Here is a 21359-nt window from a genome sequence, read left to right as displayed (position 1 = left end):
TCCCCCACCCCCTCACCACTGCTCCCACCCCAACTGCTCCCATCCCCTCCACTGCTCCCACTCCCTCTTAACTCCTCCCACCCCCTCTTAACTGCTCCCATCCCCTCCACTGCTCCCACCCCCTCTTAACTGCTCCCATCCCCTCCACTGCCCCCTCCCCCTCCACTGCTCCCACCCCCTCTTAACTGCTCCCACCCCAACTGCTCCCACTCCCTCTTAACTGCTCCCATCCCCTCCACTGCTCCCACCCCAACTGCTCCCACTCCCTCTTAACTGCTCCCATCCCCTCCACTGCTCCCACCCCCTCTTAACTGCTCCCACCCCAACTGCTCCCACCCCCTCTCCACTGCTCCCACTCCCACCCCAACCTCTCCCTCTCCCTTCCCAAGGCAGCCCCTGCCCGGAGGCAGCTGGCACCACTCTGCGTGGGCATGCAAGGAGCTCTGCAGGTGGGTGTGGGTACAGGGTGAGGGCCATGCATGCAGACAGGGTGTGCAGGACAGCTGAAGCATCCTCATCCCCTGCTCCCCTTGCCTGGGGCGGGGGCCGGGGCTGGGCGGGGCTGGGGGGGGTCGGGGGAACACATACACAGAGCCAGGTGAGGCTCTCTGAGCTTTGCTGGCAGCAGGACCTGGGCTGCAGAGCTTCAGCACTGAGTGCCGGCAGGGGCTGAGATGTGGCTGCTCCTGGAGACCTGCTGGAGCCGCCGGGGCAGCTGCTGCCGCGCTCCGCCGGGAGCTGCCCTGCCTCTCCCACACCCGGGATCCCTTCCCTCTCCGGTGTGGGATTCCTTACCTCTCACAAGTGGATTTCCCTGCTTTTCAGACATGGATTGCCCTGCCTCCCAGAGACGGAATTCTCTTCTTCTCAGGCATGGACTTTCTCTCCTCTCTGAAGGTGAATTCCCTACCTCTCGGACACGGAATTCCTTAGCTTTCAGGCATGGAATTCCCTCTCAGACATGGATTTCTCTACCTCTCACAAGTGGAATTCCCTACCTCTCAGACATGGAATTCCCTACTTCTCAGAGATGGAATTCTCTTCTTCTCAGAGATGGAATTCTCTTCTTCTCAGGCATGGACTTTCTCTCCTCTCTGAAGCTGAATTCCCTACCTCTCAGGCATGGAATTCCTTACCCTTCAGGCATGGAATTCCCTCTCAGACATGGATTTCTCTACCTCTCACAAGTGGAATTCCCTACCTCTCAGACATGGAATTCCCTACTTCTCAGAGATGGAATTCTCTTCTTCTCAGGCATGGATTTTCTCTCCTCTCTAAAGCTGAATTCCCTACCTCTCAGGCATGGAATTCCTTAGCTTTCAGGCATGGAATTCCCTCTCAGACATGGATTTCTCTACCTCTCACAAGTGGAATTCCCTACCTCTCAGACATGGAATTCCCTACTTCTCAGAGATGGAATTCTCTTCTTCTCAGGCATGGATTTTCTCTCCTCTCTAAAGCTGAATTCCCTACCTCTCAGGCATGGAATTCCTTAGCTTTCAGGCATGGAATTCCCTCTCAGACATGGATTTCTCTACCTCTCACAAGTGGAATTCCCTACCTCTCAGACATGGAATTCCCTACTTCTCAGAGATGGAATTCTCTTCTTCTCAGGCATGGATTTTCTCTCCTCTCTAAAGCTGAATTCCCTACCTCTCAGGCATGGAATTCCTTAGCTTTCAGGCATGGAATTCCCTCTCAAACATGGATTTCTCCACCTCTCAGAGATGGAATTCTCTTCTTCTCAGACATGGATTTCTCCACCTCTCAGAGATGGAATTCTCTTCTTCTCAGACATGGAGTTCTCTGCCTCTCAGAGATGGAATTCCCTTCTTCTCAGGCATGGATTTTCTCACCTCTCTGAAGCAGAACTCCCTACCTCTCCGAGATGGAATTCCCTGCCCCTCAGACATGGAATTCCCAACTCTCCTCACGCATGGAACTCCACACCTCTCAGAGATGGACTTTCCTAACTTTCAGAGGTGGAATTCCCTGCCTGTCAGAGATGGAATTCCCTGTCAGATGTGGAATTCCCTACCTCTCAAAAGGTGGAATTCCCTGCCTCTCAGACATGGAACTCCCAGCCTCTCCTCAAACATGGAATTTCTCACCTCTTGGATATGGCATTCCTTATTTCTCAGACATGGAGCTCCCTACCACTTAGACATGGGATTCCCTAGCTTTGAGAGATGGAATTCCCTACCTGCCAGACATGGATTTCTCTACCTCCAGAAGTGGAATTCCCTGCCTCTTAGACGTGGGATTCCCTACCTCTCAGACATGGACTTTCCTACCTTTGAGAGACTGAATTCCCTACTTGTCACTCTTGGGACTCCCTACCTCTTAGACATGCAATTCCCTGCTTCTCAAACATGGATCTCCCTACCTCTCAGACGTGGAATTCCCTACCTGTCAGACATGGAACTCCCTGTCACGTGTGAAATTCCCTACCTCTCAGAGATGGAGCTCCCTTTCAGAGATGGAATTCCCTACCTCTCAGAGATAGAATTCCCTACCTCTCAGAGATGGAATTCCCTACTTCTCAGGGGTGAAATTCCCTACCTCTCAGGGATGGAATTCCCTACCTGTCAGACACAGAAGTCCCTACCTCTCAGAGATAGAATTCCCTACCTCTCAGAGATGGAATTCCCTACTTCTCAGGGGTGAAATTCCCTACCTCTCAGGGATGGAATTCCCTACCTGTCAGACACAGAAGTCCCTACCTCTCAGGGTTAAATTCCCTACCTTTCAGGGATGGAATTCCCTACCTGTCAGACACAGAAGTCCCTACCTCTCAGGGTTAAATTCCCTACCTCTCAGAGATGGAATTCCTCACCTGATAGACATGGAATTCCCCACCTGTTAGACATGGAATTCCCTACCTGATAGACATGGAAGTCCCTACCTGTCAGAGCTGGACTTCCCTACCTGTCAGCCATCAGGATGGGGGTGGGGATGTGTTTCTGTCCCAGGCCATGGCTTGAGACCCCAAAAGCACAGCATTTGGGATGCAGCTTTGCCCTTTCCCCTTTGCCTCGTGTGGTACAAGCAGCACTTTTGTCCCTGGCTAGCAGGGAAGCAGGGACTGGAGCACTCCCTCCCAGCTCCTCAGCAACAAACCCATCCATGGCAGGAACTGTGGGCATGAGGGGGTGGGGGAATGACTTTTCCCAATGGAAAGTTGGAAAGCAATGACCTGGAGCATGAGCTCGAAGCTAGGATCTGCCTCATCCTTCCCCAGCAAAACCCCAAACCAAGGGTGGAAGGTCTGGAAATGAAAAGATCCAACCTTGACATTACTTACACTGGGCAAAGCCAAGCACAAGCTCTGTGCCAGCTCTTGGACTATTTGGGAGCAAACTGCAGCCAAGGAGGTGATAGAGACCTTCTATCCTTGCAAATTGGATCCAAGGAGGTGATAGAGCCCTTCCACCCTTGCAAATTTGATCCAAGGAGGTGATAGAGACCTTCCACCCTTGCAAATTGGATCCAAGGAGGTGATAGAGACCTTCCAACCTTGCAAACTGGATCCAAGGAGGTGACAGAAACCTTCCAACCTTGCAAACTGGATCCAGGGAGGTGATAGAGACCTTCTACCCTTGCATAGGTTGGATGAGGCCTTGAGCAATCAAGTCTAGCTGAGAGGCATCCCTGTCCATGGCAGGGAGGTTGGAGGAGATCTCTCTAAGGTCCCTGTCAAGAGGGATCCCTGTCCATGGCAGGGAGGTTGGAGGAGATCTCTCTAAGGTCCCTGTCAAGAGGGATCCCTGTCCATGGCAGGGAGGTGGAGATCTCTCCAAGGTCCCTGTCAAGAGGGATCCCTGTCCATGGCAGGGAGGTTGGAGGAGATCTCTCTAAGGTCCCTGTCAAGAGGGATCCCTGTCCATGGCAGGGAGGTTGGAGGAGATGATCTCTAAGGTCCCTGTCCAGAGGGGTCCCTGTCCATGGCAGGGAGGTTGGAGGAGATCTCTCTAAGGTCCCTGTCATAGAGGGATCCCTGTCCATGGCAGGGAGGTTGGAGGAGATCTCTCTAAGGTCCCTGTCCAGAGGGATCCCTGCCCATGGCAGGGAGGTGGAGATCTCTCCAAGGTCCCTGTCAAGAGGGATCCCTGTCCATGGCAGGGAGGTTGGAGGAGATCTCTCTAAGGTCCCTGTCCAGAGGGATCCCTGTGCATGGCAGGGAGGTTGGAGGAGATCTCTCTAAGGTCCCTGTCCAGAGGGATCCCTGCCCATGGCAGGGAGGTTGGAGGAGATCTCTCTAAGGTCCCTGTCCAGAGGGATCCCTGTGCACGGCAGGGAGGTTGGAGGAGATGATCTCTTAAGCTGCCTTCCAACCTAACCCATTCTGGGATTCCAAAGAGGCCGGGGGAGGGGCAGGGGGGGCAGGGCAGGGAGGGGTCGTATAAAACATTAGCAAATATTCACAGGGCACTTTGTTTGCCTTCGCTGTAGCTCCTGGAGGGGTTTCCACCCCCAGCTCTAGGAGCAGCAGCCGAGCCCTGCTCCCAGCTCTGATGATGCCAAAGATACATTCGCAGCTTTCCCTACTTTGTTGCATCACCAAAAAGAAACAAAAAGAAAGAAAACAGAAAAGGAGAGAAAAGAGATTATAAAAAAAAAAACAAAGAACAACACCTCCCCTCCCCCCCCCCCCCCCCAAAATAAACCCAAACCCCACGGAATTCACAGCCGGGCTGTGATTTGTGGAGGGGGGAGAGTGCTGGAGCCAACTGCCCTGTAAGCTCTAAGGTCTCCTTCTTCGTTCTGCTTCTTCTCCTCCTTCCTCCTCCTCCTCCTCCTCCTCCTCCTCCTCTCTACTTCTTCTCCTTCTTGCCGGATTTCTTCTTGTTGCCCCCGGCGGAGCTGGCAGCCTTGGGGTCGCGCTTGCCGGCGGCGGTGGTGAGGGTGGCAGTGCTGCCCGGGATGTACACGTTCTGCCGGTAGTCCGGGACGTGCTGCAGGGTGAACTGCGGACCGTAGCGGGCGCTCAGCCCCATGGTGCCGCTCCCGCCGCCCAGCGTCGAGCTGCCGTCAGCGGCTTCTGCGGGGAGACACACGGACAGGCACGGAGAGACCGACAGACACACAGACAGGCACACACAGACAGACAGACAGACACACAGACAGGCACGGAGAGACCGACAGACACACAGACAGGCACACACAGACAGACAGACAGACACACAGACAGGCACGGAGAGACCGACAGACACACAGACAGGCACACACAGACACACGGACAGGCACGGAGAGACCGACAGACACACAGACAGGCACAGACAGGCACACAGACAGACAGACACACAGACAGGCACGGAGAGACCGACAGACGCACAGACAGACACACACAGACACAGACAGACAGACACAGACAGACAGACACAGAGACACAGACAGACAGACACACAGACACACAGACACAGACAGACACAGACAGACACACAGACAGGCACAGAGAGACCGACAGACACACAGACAGACAGACACACAGACACACAGACACACACAGACAGACACACAGACAGACAGACACACAGACACACACACAGACAGACACACACAGACACACACACACAGACACACACACAGACACACACACAGACAGACACACAGACACACACAGACAGACACACAGACACACAGACACACAGACAGACACACAGACACACACAGACAGACACAGACAGACACACAGACACACAGACACACAGACAGACACACAGACAGACACAGACAGACACACACACAGACACACACACAGACAGACACACACAGACACACACACAGACACACACAGACAGACACACAGACAGACACACAGACACACACACAGACACACACACAGACACACACACACAGACACACACACAGACACACACACAGACAGACACACAGACACACACAGACAGACACACAGACACACAGACACACAGACAGACACACAGACACACACAGACAGACACAGACAGACACACACACAGACACACACACAGACAGACACACACAGACACACACACAGACACACACACAGACAGACACACAGACACACACACAGACACACACACAGACACACACACACAGACACACACACACACAGACACACACACAGACACACACACAGACAGACACACAGACACACACACAGACACACAGACACACACACACAGACACACACACAGACACACACACAGACACACACACAGACACACACACAGACACACACACACAGACAGACACACACAGACACACACACAGACACACACACAGACAGACACACAGACGCACAGACAGACACACACAGACACACAGACAGACACACACAGACAGAGACACAGACAGACACACACAGACAGAGACACAGACAGACACACACAGACAGAGACACACACAGACACACACAGACAGACAGACAGACGCACACAGACACACAGACACACAGACAGACACAGACACACAGAGAGACACACAGACACACAGACAGACACAGACACACAGACACAGACACAGACAGAGAGACACACACAGGCAGACACAGACAGAGAGACACACACAGACAGACACAGACAGACACACAGACACACAGACAGGCACACAGACAGACACACACAGACACACAGACATACAGACACACAGACATACAGACACACAGACAGGCACGGAGAGACCGACAGACACACAGACAGACACACACAGACAGACAGACACACAGACACACACAGACACACAGACAGACACACAGACACACACAGACACACAGACACAGATACACAGATACACATAGACACACAGAGACACACAGACAGACACACAGACAGACACACAGACAGACAGACACAGACACACACACACAGACACACACAGACACACAGACAGACAGACACACACAGACACACACAGACAGACACACAGACACACAGACAGACACAGAGACAGACACACACACGGACACAGACACACACAGATACACACAGACACAGACAGACAGACACAGCCACACACACAGACACAGAGCCAGACAGACAGACAGACACACAGCCAGACAGACAGACACACGGCCGGCCAGACAGACAGACACCGAAAACCAGCGGGAGGGGGAAGAAGGAGGCAGGCTGTTAATGCTGGCCACAGCTCACCTCCAGTGCCAGCAGCACCGAGGGTCACAGAACGTTAGAGGCTGGAAGGGACCTCAAGGATAGACTCACAGACCCCAGCAGGCTGGCAGAGAGCCCCAAGCTCCCCCAGCCCAGTCTAGCCCCCAGCCCTGCCCAACCAACCAGCCCATGGCACTCAGTGCCCAGCCAGCCTTGGCTCCAACCCCTCCAGCCACGGCCACTCCACCCCCTCCCTGGGCAGCCCATTCCAGTGCCAATCACTCTGCCACCAGCTTCCTCCTCACAGCCAGCCCCAACCTGCCCTGCCACAGCTGCAGCCTGGGGCCCCTCGTTCTGTTGCAGGAGCTCACCCATCCAAACCCCCCCTGCAGGCAGGATTCCCCCCAGGGTAGTGCACACAGGAATGCATCCAGGTTGGGTTTGAGAGCCTCCGGAGAAGGAGACTGCACAGCCTCTCTGGGCAGCCTGCTCCAGGGCTCTGCCAGCCTCACTGCACAGCAGTTTCTGCCCATGTTGAGTTGAAACCTTCTCTGTTGTTCAAAGATCACATTGGGTGATTCTGTGCTCCACAACCTCCCTGGAGGTGTTCAGGACCAGGTTGGATGAGGCCTTGAGCAACCTGTTCTAGTGAGAGGTGTCCCTGCCTGTGGCACAGAGGGGTTGGAACTGGATGATCCTTGAGGTCCACTTCCAACCTAAACCATTCTCTGGTCTCTTTGGGTCCTTTCCAACTTCTAATCATAGAATCAGGCAGGGTTGGAAGGGACCACAAGGAGCAGCCAGTTCCAACCCCCTGCCATGCTCAGGGACACCCTACCCTAGAGCAGGCTGCACACAGCCTCAGCCAGCCTGGCCTCAAACACCTCCAGGGATGAGACCTCCACCACCTCCCTGGGCAACCCATTCCAGGCTCTCACCACTCTGCTGCTGAAGCTCTTCCTCCTCTCCTACCCTGTGAGCCTGCGCTTTGGGGCTGCCTGAGGGGAGGGCAACTTCTCTACCCTCAGCAGCAGTGGGGCTGCCTGTGCCTGTGCCTGGCTGGCTGCTGGCCCCACCTTGCTCCCCGCACTGCCCTCCCTCCCTGGAAGCTGTCCCACGGCAGCCACTCTGCGCAGCCACAGCCATTAGTGCTGCATTAAGAGGAATCCAATATTAGGCTTCAGTCTCTTTTGAGCTCTCCTTGCATTTACCACCCTGCCCCCCAGCCCTGCTCCACTCAGGTTTATTCGGGGAGTGCATCAGAGGAGGAAAAAATAACACACACAGCCCCGACCCCCCCCCCCCCCCCCCCCCCCGACCCCCTTCCCTACCCTGCACTGCCACAAAATGGCTCTAGGAAGCTGAGCACAAAGCAGATCGATGTCGAAGCTCAGCTGATGGCTCAGGTCTGGGAGCAGTGGAGAGAGGGGGGGGGGGGGAGGGGAAGGCAAATTCGTTCCTGTCGCTGTGCAGAAAGCTTCAGCAGGCAGAGAGCAAGCGCAGAGAGGGGGAAGGGCCCTGGCGGAGCCCCCCGGGATGCTGGGGAGCTGCTGGAAGGAGCAGATGGAAACAGGGTGGGGGGATGGATGTGCAGAGGTGGGGAGGGGGGGGGGGGGAAATGAGCACGGAGAGATGGCAAAGCCTGAGAGATGCTGTTGCCATGAGCTCTGCAGGATCTGCTCTGGCATCGCCGCCTGGGCACGGCTCAGGGTGGGAGCCCTGCACAAAGCCCTGCTCAGAAACGGTTTGCTGAAGCCCTGCCTCGGCCCTGGGCACTGCGGAGCCACCGCAGCCTTTTGACTGCTTTGGGCACCTGAATGTGGACACAGAGCACAAGCACAGGAGGGGCTGGAATCTATAGAGCCAGTCCAGCTCCACTGCCCAAGCAGGGCACCCACAGCAGCTTGCCCAGCAGCACAGTGCCCAGGCAGGGGTTGGAAGCTCTCCACACAAGGAGACTCCACAACCTCTGTGGGCAGCCTGCTCCAGGCCTCCAGCACCCTCACACCTAATGAGTTCCTCCTCCTGCTCAGGTGGAACCTCCTGGGTGCCACTTTGTGCCCTCTGCCCCTTGTGCTGTCCCTGGGCACCACTGACAAGAGCCTGGCCCCAGCCTCTTGCCCCCCACAGCTCCTTTAGCTGGTGCTGAGCATTGCTCAGCTGCCCTCTGGGGCTGCTCTGCTGCAGGCTCTCAGCCCCAGGGCTCTCAGCCTCTGCTCCTCTCAGAGCTGCTCCAGATCCCTCAGCAGCTCTGCAGCCTGCTCTGGGCTCTGCCCAGCACTTCCCTGCCCCTCTGGCACTGGGGAGCCCAGAGCCTGTCCCAGTGCTCCAGCTGTGACCTGGCCAGGGCAGGGCAGAGAGCATCCCTGCGGGTGAGGAGAGCCTCCCAGTGCTCTCTCGGGCAGCTAAAGCAGCAGAGCAGGGAGCCAAGGCAGAGCCTGTGGCTGCTGCTCCCTGTCTGCACTGAGGACACCCAGAAGAGGAGGCAGCAGAGAACGTGAGCTGCTCCTCTCCTCTTCGCCCTCGCTGCAGACCAGACCTGCCCACGCCTCCCTGTCGCCTTAGCTCTCTTCTGAGCATATGGCAGAGGCTAAGCCGGCCAGAGAGGGAAACAAAAAGCTGAGCCACAGCCCACCGGCCCCACACACCCCTCCCCCCCCCCCCCCTCTTGCAATGCTGCTGCCTGCACATCCCCTGGCAGGGAAACAACTGCAGCCTGAGCCGTTCCAGCTGCTCTGCTGGAGCAGCCGGAGGAAAACACAACAGCGAGCCCCAAGCCTGGCAGGACATCGTGCACCCAGCTGGGGGCTGGGCAGGAGCAGCTCCAAGCACAGCGTGGGGAAAGGTCCCTGTGAGAGCATCCACCAGGGCAGGACCTCTGCAGCTCCCACTGCACGGGTCACAGACACGCTGGGGCTGGGGGAAGCTGGGGCTGGAGGAGGAGTGGAGGAGTAGTTGGTGCTGTTCACTGCTCAGCACATCAGTGGAGGGCAAGTGTGGGCAGTAGGGGCAGGGAGGGGATTCTGCCCCTCTGCTCTGCTCTGCTTCAGACCTCCCCTGCAGTGCTGGGGCAGCTCTGGAGCCCTCAGCACAGCACAGGCAGGGACCTGCTGGAGCAGGGCCAGAGGAGGGCACAGCAGTGCTGGCAGGGCTGGGGGTGTTCAGGGTCGAGAAGAGAAGGCTCCAGGGAGACCTTCTGGTAGCCTTGCAGGGCATAAAGGGGACAAGAAGAATGCTGGGGACAGGCTTTTTGAGCAGGGCCTGTTGTGGTAGGACAAGGAGAGGCTGAGGGAGCTGGGGGGGTGCAGCCTGCAGCAGAGGAGCCTCAGGGCAGAGCTGATTGCTGCCTGCAGCTGCCTGCAGGGAGGCTGTAGCCAGGTGGGGTTGGGCTCTGGTGCCAGGCAGGCAGCAGCAGCAGAAGGGGCCCCAGGCTGCAGCTGTGGCAGGGCAGGTTGGGGCTGGCTGTGAGGAGGAAGCTGCTGGCAGAGAGAGTGATTGGCACTGGAATGGGCTGCCCAGGGAGGGGGTGGAGTGGCCGTGGCTGGAGGGGTTGGAGCCAAGGCTGGCTGGGCACTGAGTGCCATGGGCTGGTTGGTTGGGCAGGGCTGGGGGCTAGGCTGGGCTGGGCTGGGGGAGCTTGGAGCTCTCTGCCAACCTCCTTCATTCTATGAAGTTGTCTGGGGGCTGTGAGCAGCCTGCTCTGGCCGCAGCTGCCCCTGCTGGCTGCAGGGGGTTGGCCTGTGTGAGTTTGGAGGTCCCTTCCCACTCAAACTATTCCTGTGCTAAGAGTAACAACCAACTGTAGAGGTGCTGCAAGCAGGGCCAGGGCAGCTGCAGATGAGCTCTCACCCCAGGGTGAGGCTCCTGGCTGGACTCCCAAGGGACTCTCGACAGGAAGATCTATTTCCAGGCTCTCCCCAGCTGGACACAGCCCACTTGGGAACTTGGTGTGCTTTGGCATCTCCTCCTGTGCCCCTCCTGCTAGGTGCCACTGCCCTGTTTGCCCCCCTGGACCCTTCCAGCTTCACCAAGGAAGGAAGGAGGCTGGGGGGCAGCAGGACAAGTGGTCACCAGGGACTGGTTTGCAGTCAGAGCACAGCTTTCATGGGGGAGAGAAAGCTGCCAGCAGAGTTCCCAGCCTGTCCCAGGGCAGAGCAAAAGGCTGTTTCTAGGTAACAGTGACATTAAGGCTGAGAAGAAAAGAGAACAGGGACAATAGAGGGCTATAAATGGGCACTTGCCAAGCACAGCACTTCAGCTCCTGTGACTGGAAAAGTTTTGCTCAGCCTTTACCAGCAGCCAACCATTATCCCAAAGGGTCCCGAGGAGGAAAACAAGGACTGGAGCGCCAGCAAAAACAGCCAGCAAGTGGCTCCACCACCCTTGGGTAAGCAGAGGGCTGCAGAGGAGAGCAGCCCCAGAGCCGCAGCTGCTGGGGCTTCCAGGAGAGCCCAATACAGAGCGTCTGTGCCCCAGGCTGTGGGCAGTGGAGCTGGGAAGGACCTCCCCAGGCTGCCTTTCTGTCTGCTCTCTCGTGGCACCTCCACGAATGCCCTCTGGAAGGCAGAGTATGTTAAGGCCAGGAGGTCCCTGCTGTCCTGGAGCATCTGTGCTCCTCGGTCTGTCTCAGCAGCTGCCTCTGGCCTCTCAGAGGGCTCCAAACATTTGCTGTTTGCTGTGCTCCAAGGGAGGAAGGTCCAGAGGCATGGAGCTCAGAAAGGGAGTCAGAAGCCCTGCAGCAAGGTCACAGCCCCAGAGGGAAAGCAACTTCCCAGGTGGGCCCAGTGCTGTTTAACATCAGTGTCAGTGCCATGGGCAGAGCCATCAGTGCAGCCTCAGCAAGTCTGCAGCTGGCACCAGGCTGTGTGGCACAGTCGACCTGCTAGAGGGGCAGGGATCCATCCAGAGGGACCTGCACAGGCTGCAGAGCTGTGCCCAGGCCAACCTCATGGCATTCAACAGGGCCAAGTGGAAGGTCCTGCCCCTGGGTCAGTGCAGTCCCAAGCACAGCTCCAGGCTGGGTGGGGAATGGCTGAGAGCAGCCCTGAGGAACAGGACCTGGGGGTCTGGGGTGGTGAAAAGCTCAGCAGGAGCCTGCAGAGTGAGTGCAGCCCAGACACAACCCTGTGCTGGGCTGCAGCCAGAGCAGTGTGGGCACAGGGCAAGGGAGGGGATTCTGCCCCTTGGCTCTGCTCTCCTCACACCCCACCTGCAGTCCTGGGGGCAGTTCTGCAGCCCCCAGCACAAGGCACAGGTTGAGGGTGGTGAGACCCTGGCACAGGTTGAGGGTGGTGAGACACTGGCACAGGTTGAGGGTGGTGAGACCCTGGCACAGGCTTCCCAGGGAGGTTGTGGGGCACAGAATCACCCAATGTGATCAAAGATCACATTGGGTGATTCTGTGCCCCACAACCTCCCTGGAGGTGTTCAGGACCAGGTTGGATGAGACCTGTTCTAGAGGGAGGTGTCCCTGCCTATGGCAGGGGGTTGGAACTGGCTGAGCTTTGAGGTCCCTTTCAATCTAAACCATTCTCTGGTCTATGTTCTGCCTTCAGAGGGAGACTGGACCCCTGGGAAGCAATTTCATCCCCAGAGCAATTGGATCATGCAGGTTTGCCATGGCAGGACCTGCTCTGGCTCCTGCTGAAAGGAAGGGCAAGACCTGGCACAGGGTAGGGATACAGGCAGGGGTTCACCATTCTCTAATGTCCTTCCCACCCTGCTCCCATCTGCCCAGCCCTGGCTAAGATGGAGCTGCCAGGAGAAGGAGGGTTGCTGAGACCCACAAATGAGTGGGAGGAGGAGGAGGAGGAGGGAGGAGGATGGTGCTGGGGACAACCATGGAAGGTGTCCAGAGTAGGGCCAGGAGGATGAGCAGAGGGCTGGAGCACCTCTCCTATGAGGAGAGGCTGAGGGAGTTGGGGCTGTGCAGGCTGGAGCAGAGGAGGCTCCCAGGTGACCTTCTTGTGGCCTGCCAGGATCTGAAGGGGGTACAAGAAAGCTGGGGAGAGACTTTTGAGGCTGTCAGGGAGGGATGGGGCTGAGGGGAATGGAGCAAAGCTGGAGGTGGGGAGAGTCAGCCTGGAAGAAGTTCTTCACCCACCATGAGGGTGGTGAGAGCCTGGCACAGCCTGCCCAGGGAGGTGGTGGAAGCCTCATCCCTGGAGGTGTTTGAGGCCAGGCTAACTGAGGCTGTGTGCAGCCTGCTCTAGGGTAGGGTGTCCCTGGGCATGGCAGGGGGTTGGCACTGCCTGCTCCTTGTGCTCCCTTCCAACCCTGCCTGCTTCTGTGATCATTGAGTCCAACCCAACACCTTCCAATGAACTAACAGCACTGAGGGCCACATCCAGCCTCCTGTTAAACACCTCCAGGGAGGGTGAGAGCCTGGAAGGGACCTGCTCAGCTCTCTGATGCTGGGGAACTTCTGGAGCAGCCCTCGTGTTTGGGGGGGGGGAACCCAAACAGCTTTGTTTGTGGAGCAAGAAAAGCAGCTCTGGAGGCAGAGGGTGATGATAACCACAGGCAGCCCCCAGAGGCTGCCTTTTTTCCACGGCGGTTTCTCAGGGCAGAAGCATTTTTCCCCCCTTGTAAACAAGTCCCTGGGCCAAGCCCTTCGTCCCTGTCCCAGCCACGGCAGCTGTGGCTCCAGGCTGCCGGCGTCTGCCGAGCATCAAAGTTCAGCTGCAAGCAGCAGAGCCCTCCCTCCTCCCCCGGATTCCTTCTCTCCCCAGCAGCTCGGAGGAAACATCCCAAGCATCTCTGCTCGGGGTTTATATGACCCTGGTCTGGATTCTATCTTTAAACCCAGGGCAGGGGAAAGACCTGAAGGGCTTTTGTGGGGAAAGGCTGAGTGGAACTCAACCTCCCCCTCCAGAGCCCTGCTCAGAGTTAGCTTTGCACTTGGAATCACAGAGTGGTTTAAGTTGGGAGGGACCTCGGAGCTCAGCCAGTCTCAATCTCTTGCCATAGGCAGGGACAGCTCCCACTAGAACAGGTTGCTCAAGGCCTCATCCAGACTGGTCCTGAACACCTACAGGGAGGTTGTGGAGCACAGAAGCACTGAATGTGATCAAAGATCACATTCAGTGCTTCTGTGCTCCACAACCTCCCTGGGAAACCTGTGTCAGTGTCTCAGCATCCTCAACCTGTGTCAGTGTCTCAGCACCCTCAACCTGTGCCAGGGTCTCAGCATCCTCAACCTGTGTCAGTGTCTCAGCATCCTCAACCTGTGTCAGTGTCTCAGCATCCTCAACCTGTGCCAGTCTCTCACCACCCTCACTGCAAACAACTTCTTCCTCACATCCAGTTTCAGTTTCCCCTCTGCCACTTCAAACCCATTCCTCCTCCTCCTCCTCTCATTCCCAGACCTTGTCAATAGTCCCTCTCCAGACCTCCTGCAGCCCCCTGCAGATCCTGCAAGGCCACTCCAAGGTCTCCTGGAAGCCTTCTCCTCTCCAGGCTGCACAGCCCCAACTCTCTCAGCCTGTGCTCAGAGCAGAGCTGCTGCAGCCCTCTCAGCATCTTGGTGGCCTCCTCTGCACGGGCTCCAACACTTCCATGTCCTGCTTGTGCTGGGGGCTCCAGACCTGCCCCCAGGACTGCAGGTGGGGTGTGAGGAGAGCAGAGCCAAGGGGCAGGATCCCCTCCCTTGCCCTGTGCCCACACTGCTCTGGCTGCAGCCCAGCACAGGCTTGTGTCTGGGCTGCACTCACCCTGCAGGCTCCTGTGGAGCTTTTCACCAACCACTTCTTCTACACCAAGCCATGGGGGCATGGGAACAGTTCTGCCTGCCCACTGCCTCTGCACAGCACCACCCTAAACCTGAAGAGATCAACCCCAAACGACCCCAGATCAAACCCCAGTAACCAACAACAAGGTGGGGGCAAACCTTGGCCCCCATGGAGTGCCCTGGAGTGAGCAGGGAGCACACCCTGGGGTCTCAGGGCAGCAGGACACTGGCTCAAGCTGTGTTCCTGGCCCAGCCTCCAGCCACAAGAGTATCTTCCAGGCTTCCTACCTCCTCACCTTGCAGCACAGCAGATGTTTGACTGTGACCTCCTGGAACCAAGCAGCTTACAACACATCCCAGGAGCAGCTCTTCCATGTAACACAAGCCACTGCCTGTCACCAAGCTAATGATGCCATCCACGTGGCAAGGACAGGAGGAAATGGCCTCAGGTTGTGCCAGGGGAGGGTGAGGTTGGAGGTGAGGAACAATTTCTGTGCTGCAAGAGTGGTCAGGGATTGGCACAGGCTGCCCAGGGTGGAAGTGGTGGAGTGCCCATGCCTGGAGGTGTTCAAGAAGGGGCTTTTTAGTCTGGAGAAGAGAAGCCTGAGAGGGGATTGAATCAATGTCTGGAACTCTCTGGGGGCTGGGGGTCAGGAGGAGGGGGGGACAGGCTCTGCTCACTGCTCCCTGGCACAGGACAAGCAGCAGTGGATGGAAGCTGCAGCACAGGAGGTTCAGCTCAGCACAAGGGGGAACTTCTTGCCTGGAAGGGTCCCAGAGCCCTGGCACAGGCTGCCCAGAGAGGTTGTGAAGTCTCCTTGTGTGGAGCCTTCCCAGACCTGTCTGGATGTGTTCTGTGTGCCCTGAGCTGGGTTGTGTGGTCCTGCTCTGGCAGGGGGCTTGGACTGGATGAGCTCTTTGGGTCCCTTCCAACCCCTGACACCCTGTGAGCCTGTGGCACAGGTTTCCCAGGGAGGTTGTGGAGCACAGAAGCACCCAATGTGATCTTTGATCACATTGGGTGCTTCTGTGCTCCACAACCTCCCTGGAGGTGTTCAGCACCAGGTTGGATGAGTCCTTGAGCAACCTGTTCTAGTGGGAGGTGTCCCTGCCTGTGGCACAGAGGGGTTGGGACTGGCTGAGCTTTGAGCTCCCTTCCAACCTAAACCATTCTAGGATTCCACCTCCTCTGCCTAAACCTCTCCTAACCTCTCTCCTCTGCAGGCTACCACGGACAGCAGTGCCCTTCCACCACCTCCTGCTGAAGGAAGCCTTCTGAAGCCACCCCCAGTGAACCCAGACACATCCACCCCAGCAGCCTCTTATCTGCCTGGAGAGCCAGGGCCATGCTTTTCCCACCAACCGTTTGCTGAAGCCAGGATCATGGCTTGGAGCATCTCAGTGTCAAACTGGTTGTTGGGCCAAGCTCCAGCTTCCTCTGCATTCTGGGAGCTGTGGGAAGAGAAAACAAACAGCAAGTCAGCTGCAGCTGGGCCAGGAGCATGTCAGAGAGCAGCAGGAGCCAAGGGTGAGGGCTGCTCTGCTGCTGAAGAGAGTCATAGACTCATAGAACCCAGCAGGTTGGAAGAGAGCTCCAAGCTCAGCCAGCCCAGCGTAGCACCCAGCCCTGCCCAACCAACCAGACCATGGCACTCAGTGCCCAACCTAGCACCCAGCCCTGCCCAACCAACCAGCCCATGGCACTCAGTGCCCAACCTAGCCCCCAGCCCTGCCCAACCAACCAGCCCATGGCACTCAGTGCCCAACCTAGCACCCAGCCCTGCCCAACCAACCAGCCCATGGCACTCAGTGCCCAGCCTAGCACCCAGCCCTGCCCAACCAACCAGCCCATGGCACTCAGTGCCCAACCTAGCACCCAGCCCTGCCCAACCAATCAGCCCATGGCACTCAGTGCCCAGCCTAGCACCCAGCCCTGCCCAACCAACCAGCCCATGGCACTCAGTGCCCAACCTAGCCCCCAGCCCTGCCCAACCAACCAGCCCATGGCACTCAGTGCCCAGCCAGGCTGTGCTTCAACCCCTCCAGCCACAGCCACTCCACCACCTCCCTGGGCAGCCCATGCCAGCGCCAATCACTCTCTGCCAGCAGCTTCCTCCTCACAGCCAGCCTCAACCTGCCCTGGGAAGAGGACTCTGCAGGCTTTCAATCCTTCAACTGAACTAAGGCTCAAGAGTCAAAACACTTTGAGAGGTCTCCAGCTCCTCTCCTCCAGGCTTCTGAAGAACAAACACCCACACCATGAGTACTTGGAGGCTGCAGGGGGTGGCACTCGTGGCCAGGAAGGGCAATGCCAACCTGGGATTAGAAGGGCTGTGGTGAGCAGGTCCAGAGAGGTTCTGCTGCCCCTCTGCTCTGCCCTGCTGAGGCCACAGCTGGAGTCCTGTGTCCAGCTCTGGGCCCCCAGGTGCAGAGGGACACAGAACTGCTGGAGAGAGTCCACCACAGAGCCGGGAAGGGAAGGGAAGGGAAGGGAAGGGAAGGGAAGGGAAGGGAAGGGAAGGGAAGGGAAGGGAAGGGAAGGGAAGGGAAGGGAAGGGACATTGGCACAGGTTGCTCCACAACCTCCCTGGGCAACCTGTGCCAGTGTCTCACCACCCTCAACCTGTGCCAGTGTCTCCTCATCTTCACTCTCTGTGCTCCACAACCTCCCTGGGCAACCTGTGCCAGTGTCTCACCACCCTCAACCTGTGCCAGTGTCTCCTCATCTTCACTCTCTGTGCTCCACAACCTCCCTGGGCAACCTGTGCCAGCATCTCACCACCCTCAACCTGTGCCAGTGTCTCCTCATCTTCACTCTCTGTGCTCCACAACCTCCCTGGGCAACCTGTGCCAGTGTCTCACCACCCTCAACCTGTGCCAGGGTCTCCTCATCTTCACTCTCTGTGCTCCACAACCTCCCTGGGCAACCTGTGCCAGTGTCTCACCACCCTCAACCTGTGCCAGTGTCTCCTCATCTTCACTCTCTGTGCTCCACAACCTCCCTGGGCAACCTGTGCCAGTGCTTCCCCATCCTCACTGCCAAGAGTTTCTTCCTCCTTTCCAGTCTCAGTCTCCACTCTCCCAGCTCCAAGCTGTTGTCCCTCATCCTGGCACTCCCAGCCCTTGTCAAAAGTCCCTCCCCAGCTTTCTGGTGGGTGCCCTTCACAGGGGCCAGCCCAAAGCTGCCACCACCTCTGCAGACCCAGCAGCAAACAGTCCTGGGAGCGACAGCAAGAGGAGGAAAAAGGAGGTTGGAGTCCCCTTGGTTCCCTGGGGCTGGCTGCTGGGAGGGGGCTGAGCACCACAGATGAGCCTGGGAAAGTTCTGAGGCTGCCACCAGGCTGTGATGAAGGAGAGTTTGTCCCCGAGGTTACAATCACAGCCTGTGCCCAGCCTAACAAGCCCTGCATTCACATCTGCCAGGTGCCAGCTGTGCTCGCTGCTGGTGGCGCTTCCCCTCCGCAGAGGTCAGAGCTGTGGCTCCCAGGACCCCCTCCCCTCCTCAGTGTCTCACCAGCTTCCTGCCTCCTCCTCCTCCTCCTCCTCCTCCTCTGCTCTGCCCTTCAGTGACCACATCACTCAGGCCTCTCCCAGCCCAGCACTCTGACTGCCCCCCACGCTCGCTGCCCGCTGGGACACCAGGCTCTGCCCCTTGCCCCTGTGCTGCCCCACTCAGGCTGGGAGCTGCCCTTGCTCCTGCACCTAGAAGTTGCCCAGCAGTGAGGTGGGGGTCACTGAAAGCCTTTCCCCTTGGAGACAGCCCAGTCCTTTTCCCAGCCAAGCATGCAAACCGCCAGGCTGCATGGCACTAAGGTGGCCTCCTCTGCTGCCACCATCCCAGCTCTTACACCCAGGAGCTGCCAGACCTCAAAGCCCTGCTCAGATCCCAAAGCCCTGCTCAGACATGCTCAAGCAGCCAGGATCTGCCCCAGCTTCGGTGTGTCCCACCAGCAGCTCCATGCTTGAGAGCTCAGCACGTCACAAATGCCAGGGTGGGCACTGAGGGTGCCCGCCCAAAGCCAAGATCACAGCATCACAGTATCACAGCATCACAGCATCACAGTATCACAGCATCACAGCATCATCAGGGTTGGAAGAGACCTCACAGATCATCAAGTCCAACCCTTTAGCACAGAGCTCAAGGCCAGACCATGGCACCAAGTGCCACGTCCAGTCCTGCCTTGAACAGCTCCAGGGACGGCGACTCCACCACCTCCCCGGGCAGCCCATTCCAGTGTCCAACGACTCTCTCAGGGAAGAACTTTCTCCTCACCTCCAGCCTAAATCTCCCCTGGCACAGCCTGAGGCTGTGTCCTCTTGTTCTGGTGCTGGCCACCTGAGAGAAGAGAGCAACCTCCTCCTGGCCACAACCACCCCTCAGGTAGTTGTAGACAGCAATAAAGTCACCCCTGGGCCTCCTCTTCTCCAGGCTAACCAATCCCAGCTCCCTCAGCCTCTCCTCGTAGGGCTGTGCTCAAGGCCTCTCCCCAGCCTCATTGCCCTTCTCTGGACACGCTCAAGCATCTCAATGTCCCTCCTAAACTGGGGGGCCCAGAACTGAACACAGCACTCAAGGTGTGGTCTAACCAGTGCAGAGTCCAGGGGCAGAATGACCTCCCTGCTCCTTCTGGCCACACCATTCCTGATGCAGGCCAGGATGCCACTGGCTCTCTTGGCCACCTGGGCACACTGCTGGCTCATGTTCAGGCAGGTATCAATCAGCACCCCCAGATCCCTCTCTGTCTGGCTGCTCTCAGTCACTCCAGTCCCAGCCTGTATCTCTGCATGGGGTTGCTGTGGCCAAAGTGCAGCACCCTGCACTTGGAGCTATTGAACCCCATCCCCTTGGACTCTGCCCATCTGTGCAGGTGGTCAAGGTCCTGCTGCAGAGCCCTTCTGCCCTCCAACCCAGCCACATCTGCCCCCAGCTTGGTGTCATCTGCACACTTGACAGGGGCTCTTCACCACCATGCCAAGCATCTCATTGCCCAAGTGCCTCTGTGGGCTGTCCCTCACACGCAGGACAGGCTGAGTATGGCAGTTTGGGGAACAGGACAGGCTCAAAGGCAGGTCCTTGGAGGTTGTATCTGCCATGGAGACCTTGCAAGAGGGGCACCTACTGCCCCAGCTGCATCGAGGCTCTGTGAGAAGGGGAGTCCTGACTGCACAGAAGCTTTCTCCACCTCCTCCCTCTGCAAGTGGAAGAAAAACTGCTGCATGGGGTGGGTAAGAGTGCCCAGGAGCTCTGATCAGGTCCCTGGCACAGGCTGCCCAGAGAGGTTGTGGAGTCTCCTTCTCTGGAGCCTTCCCAGGCCTGTCTGGATGTGTTCTGTGTGTCCTGAGCTGGGCTGTGTGGTCCTGCTCTGGCAGGGGATTGGACTTGGTGAGTTATTTGGGTCCCTTCAGCCCCTTGACACCCTGTGAGCTGTGAGCAGTTCATGGTGCAAGAGGACATCGACCATGTGGGACAGCACTGGCACAGGGAGTGGTGACACTTTACTCCCTGGGCCTCCTGTCTCCTGTCTCCTCTCTCTGGCACATACAAGGCAATGTCCTCACCTGCTTTAAGAGCCACTGCCATGATCAAAGTGGTCTCCACAACTGTGTCATTAACAAACCTGTTTGCCTCAGGCTGGGGCCAGAGGGGCTGAGAGCAGGCAGGCAGAGAGGGCCCTGGGGGTGGTGTGAGAGAGGAGCTGCAGAGGAGGCAGCAGTGTGCCCAGGTGGGCAGCAGAGGCACTGGCACCCTGGGCTGGCTGAGGAGCAGTGTGGGCAGCAGGAGCAGGGAGGTTCTTGTGCCCCTGTGCTCAGCACTGCTCAGGCCAGCCCTGCAGTGCTGTGCCCAGCTCTGGGCTCCTCCCTTGCAGAGAGCTGCTGAGGTGCTGGAAGGTGTTGAGAGAAGGGCAGCAAGGCTGGGGAGGGGCCTGGAGCACAGCCCTGTGAGGAGAGGCTGAGGGAGCTGGGGGGGTGCAGCCTGCAGCAGAGGAGGCTCAGGGCAGAGCTGATTGCTGCCTGCAGCTGCCTGCAGGGAGGCTGTAGCCAGGTGGGGTTGGGCTCTGGTGCCAGGCAGGCAGCAGCAGCAGAAGGGGCCCCAGGCTGCAGCTGTGGCAGGGCAGGTTGGGGCTGGCTGTGAGGAGGAAGCTGCTGGCAGAGAGAGTGATTGGCACTGGCATGGGCTGCCCAGGGAGGGGGTGGAGTGGCCGTGGCTGGAGGGGTTGGAGCCAAGGCTGGCTGGGCACTGAGTGCCATGGGCTGGTTGGTTGGGCAGGGCTGGGTGCCAGGCTGGGCTGGGGCAGCTTGCAGCTCTCTGCCAACCTGCTGGGGTCTGTGAGTCTCTGATTCAGTTTACTCCTTAGCTATCCCTGAAGAACCTCCACAAACCCCTTCCTGTGAGGTCAAGCCATGAGAGCCACCTGCCTGATCCATGCCCAGCTGGGCAGAGGACATCACTCTCACACCAGTTCATCTGTTGGGGATGCAGTCCAAGCCCTCACATAGCAGAGGCTGCCAACAGCTTTGCTTCCAAGACTCCTGCTGCC

General features: G+C 57.9%; 1 protein-coding gene across 21 annotated transcripts in view; it reads right to left on the bottom strand.

Annotated features, from left to right (window-relative positions):
• Positions 1–4414: 4414 nt before the first annotated feature.
• LOC135185089 (protocadherin gamma-A4-like) overlaps positions 4415–21359 on the bottom strand; it is a 223480-nt gene continuing 206535 nt past the window's right edge. For all 21 annotated transcript variants that reach the window (XM_064161437.1, XM_064161440.1, XM_064161443.1 and 18 more), the window contains exons 3-4: positions 16184–16272; positions 4415–5041 (exon numbers count right to left, since the gene is read on the bottom strand). In XM_064161437.1, coding sequence (XP_064017507.1) covers positions 4815–5041; positions 16184–16272 — 316 coding nt within the window. In that variant the 3' untranslated portion in view covers positions 4415–4814. The remainder of the gene's footprint in view (positions 5042–16183; positions 16273–21359) is intronic.

This window comes from Pogoniulus pusillus, chromosome 22 (assembly GCF_015220805.1).
Source record: "Pogoniulus pusillus isolate bPogPus1 chromosome 22, bPogPus1.pri, whole genome shotgun sequence".
Lineage (NCBI taxonomy): Eukaryota > Metazoa > Chordata > Aves > Piciformes > Lybiidae > Pogoniulus > Pogoniulus pusillus.
This window is presented reverse-complemented; position numbering and strand designations above follow the sequence as displayed.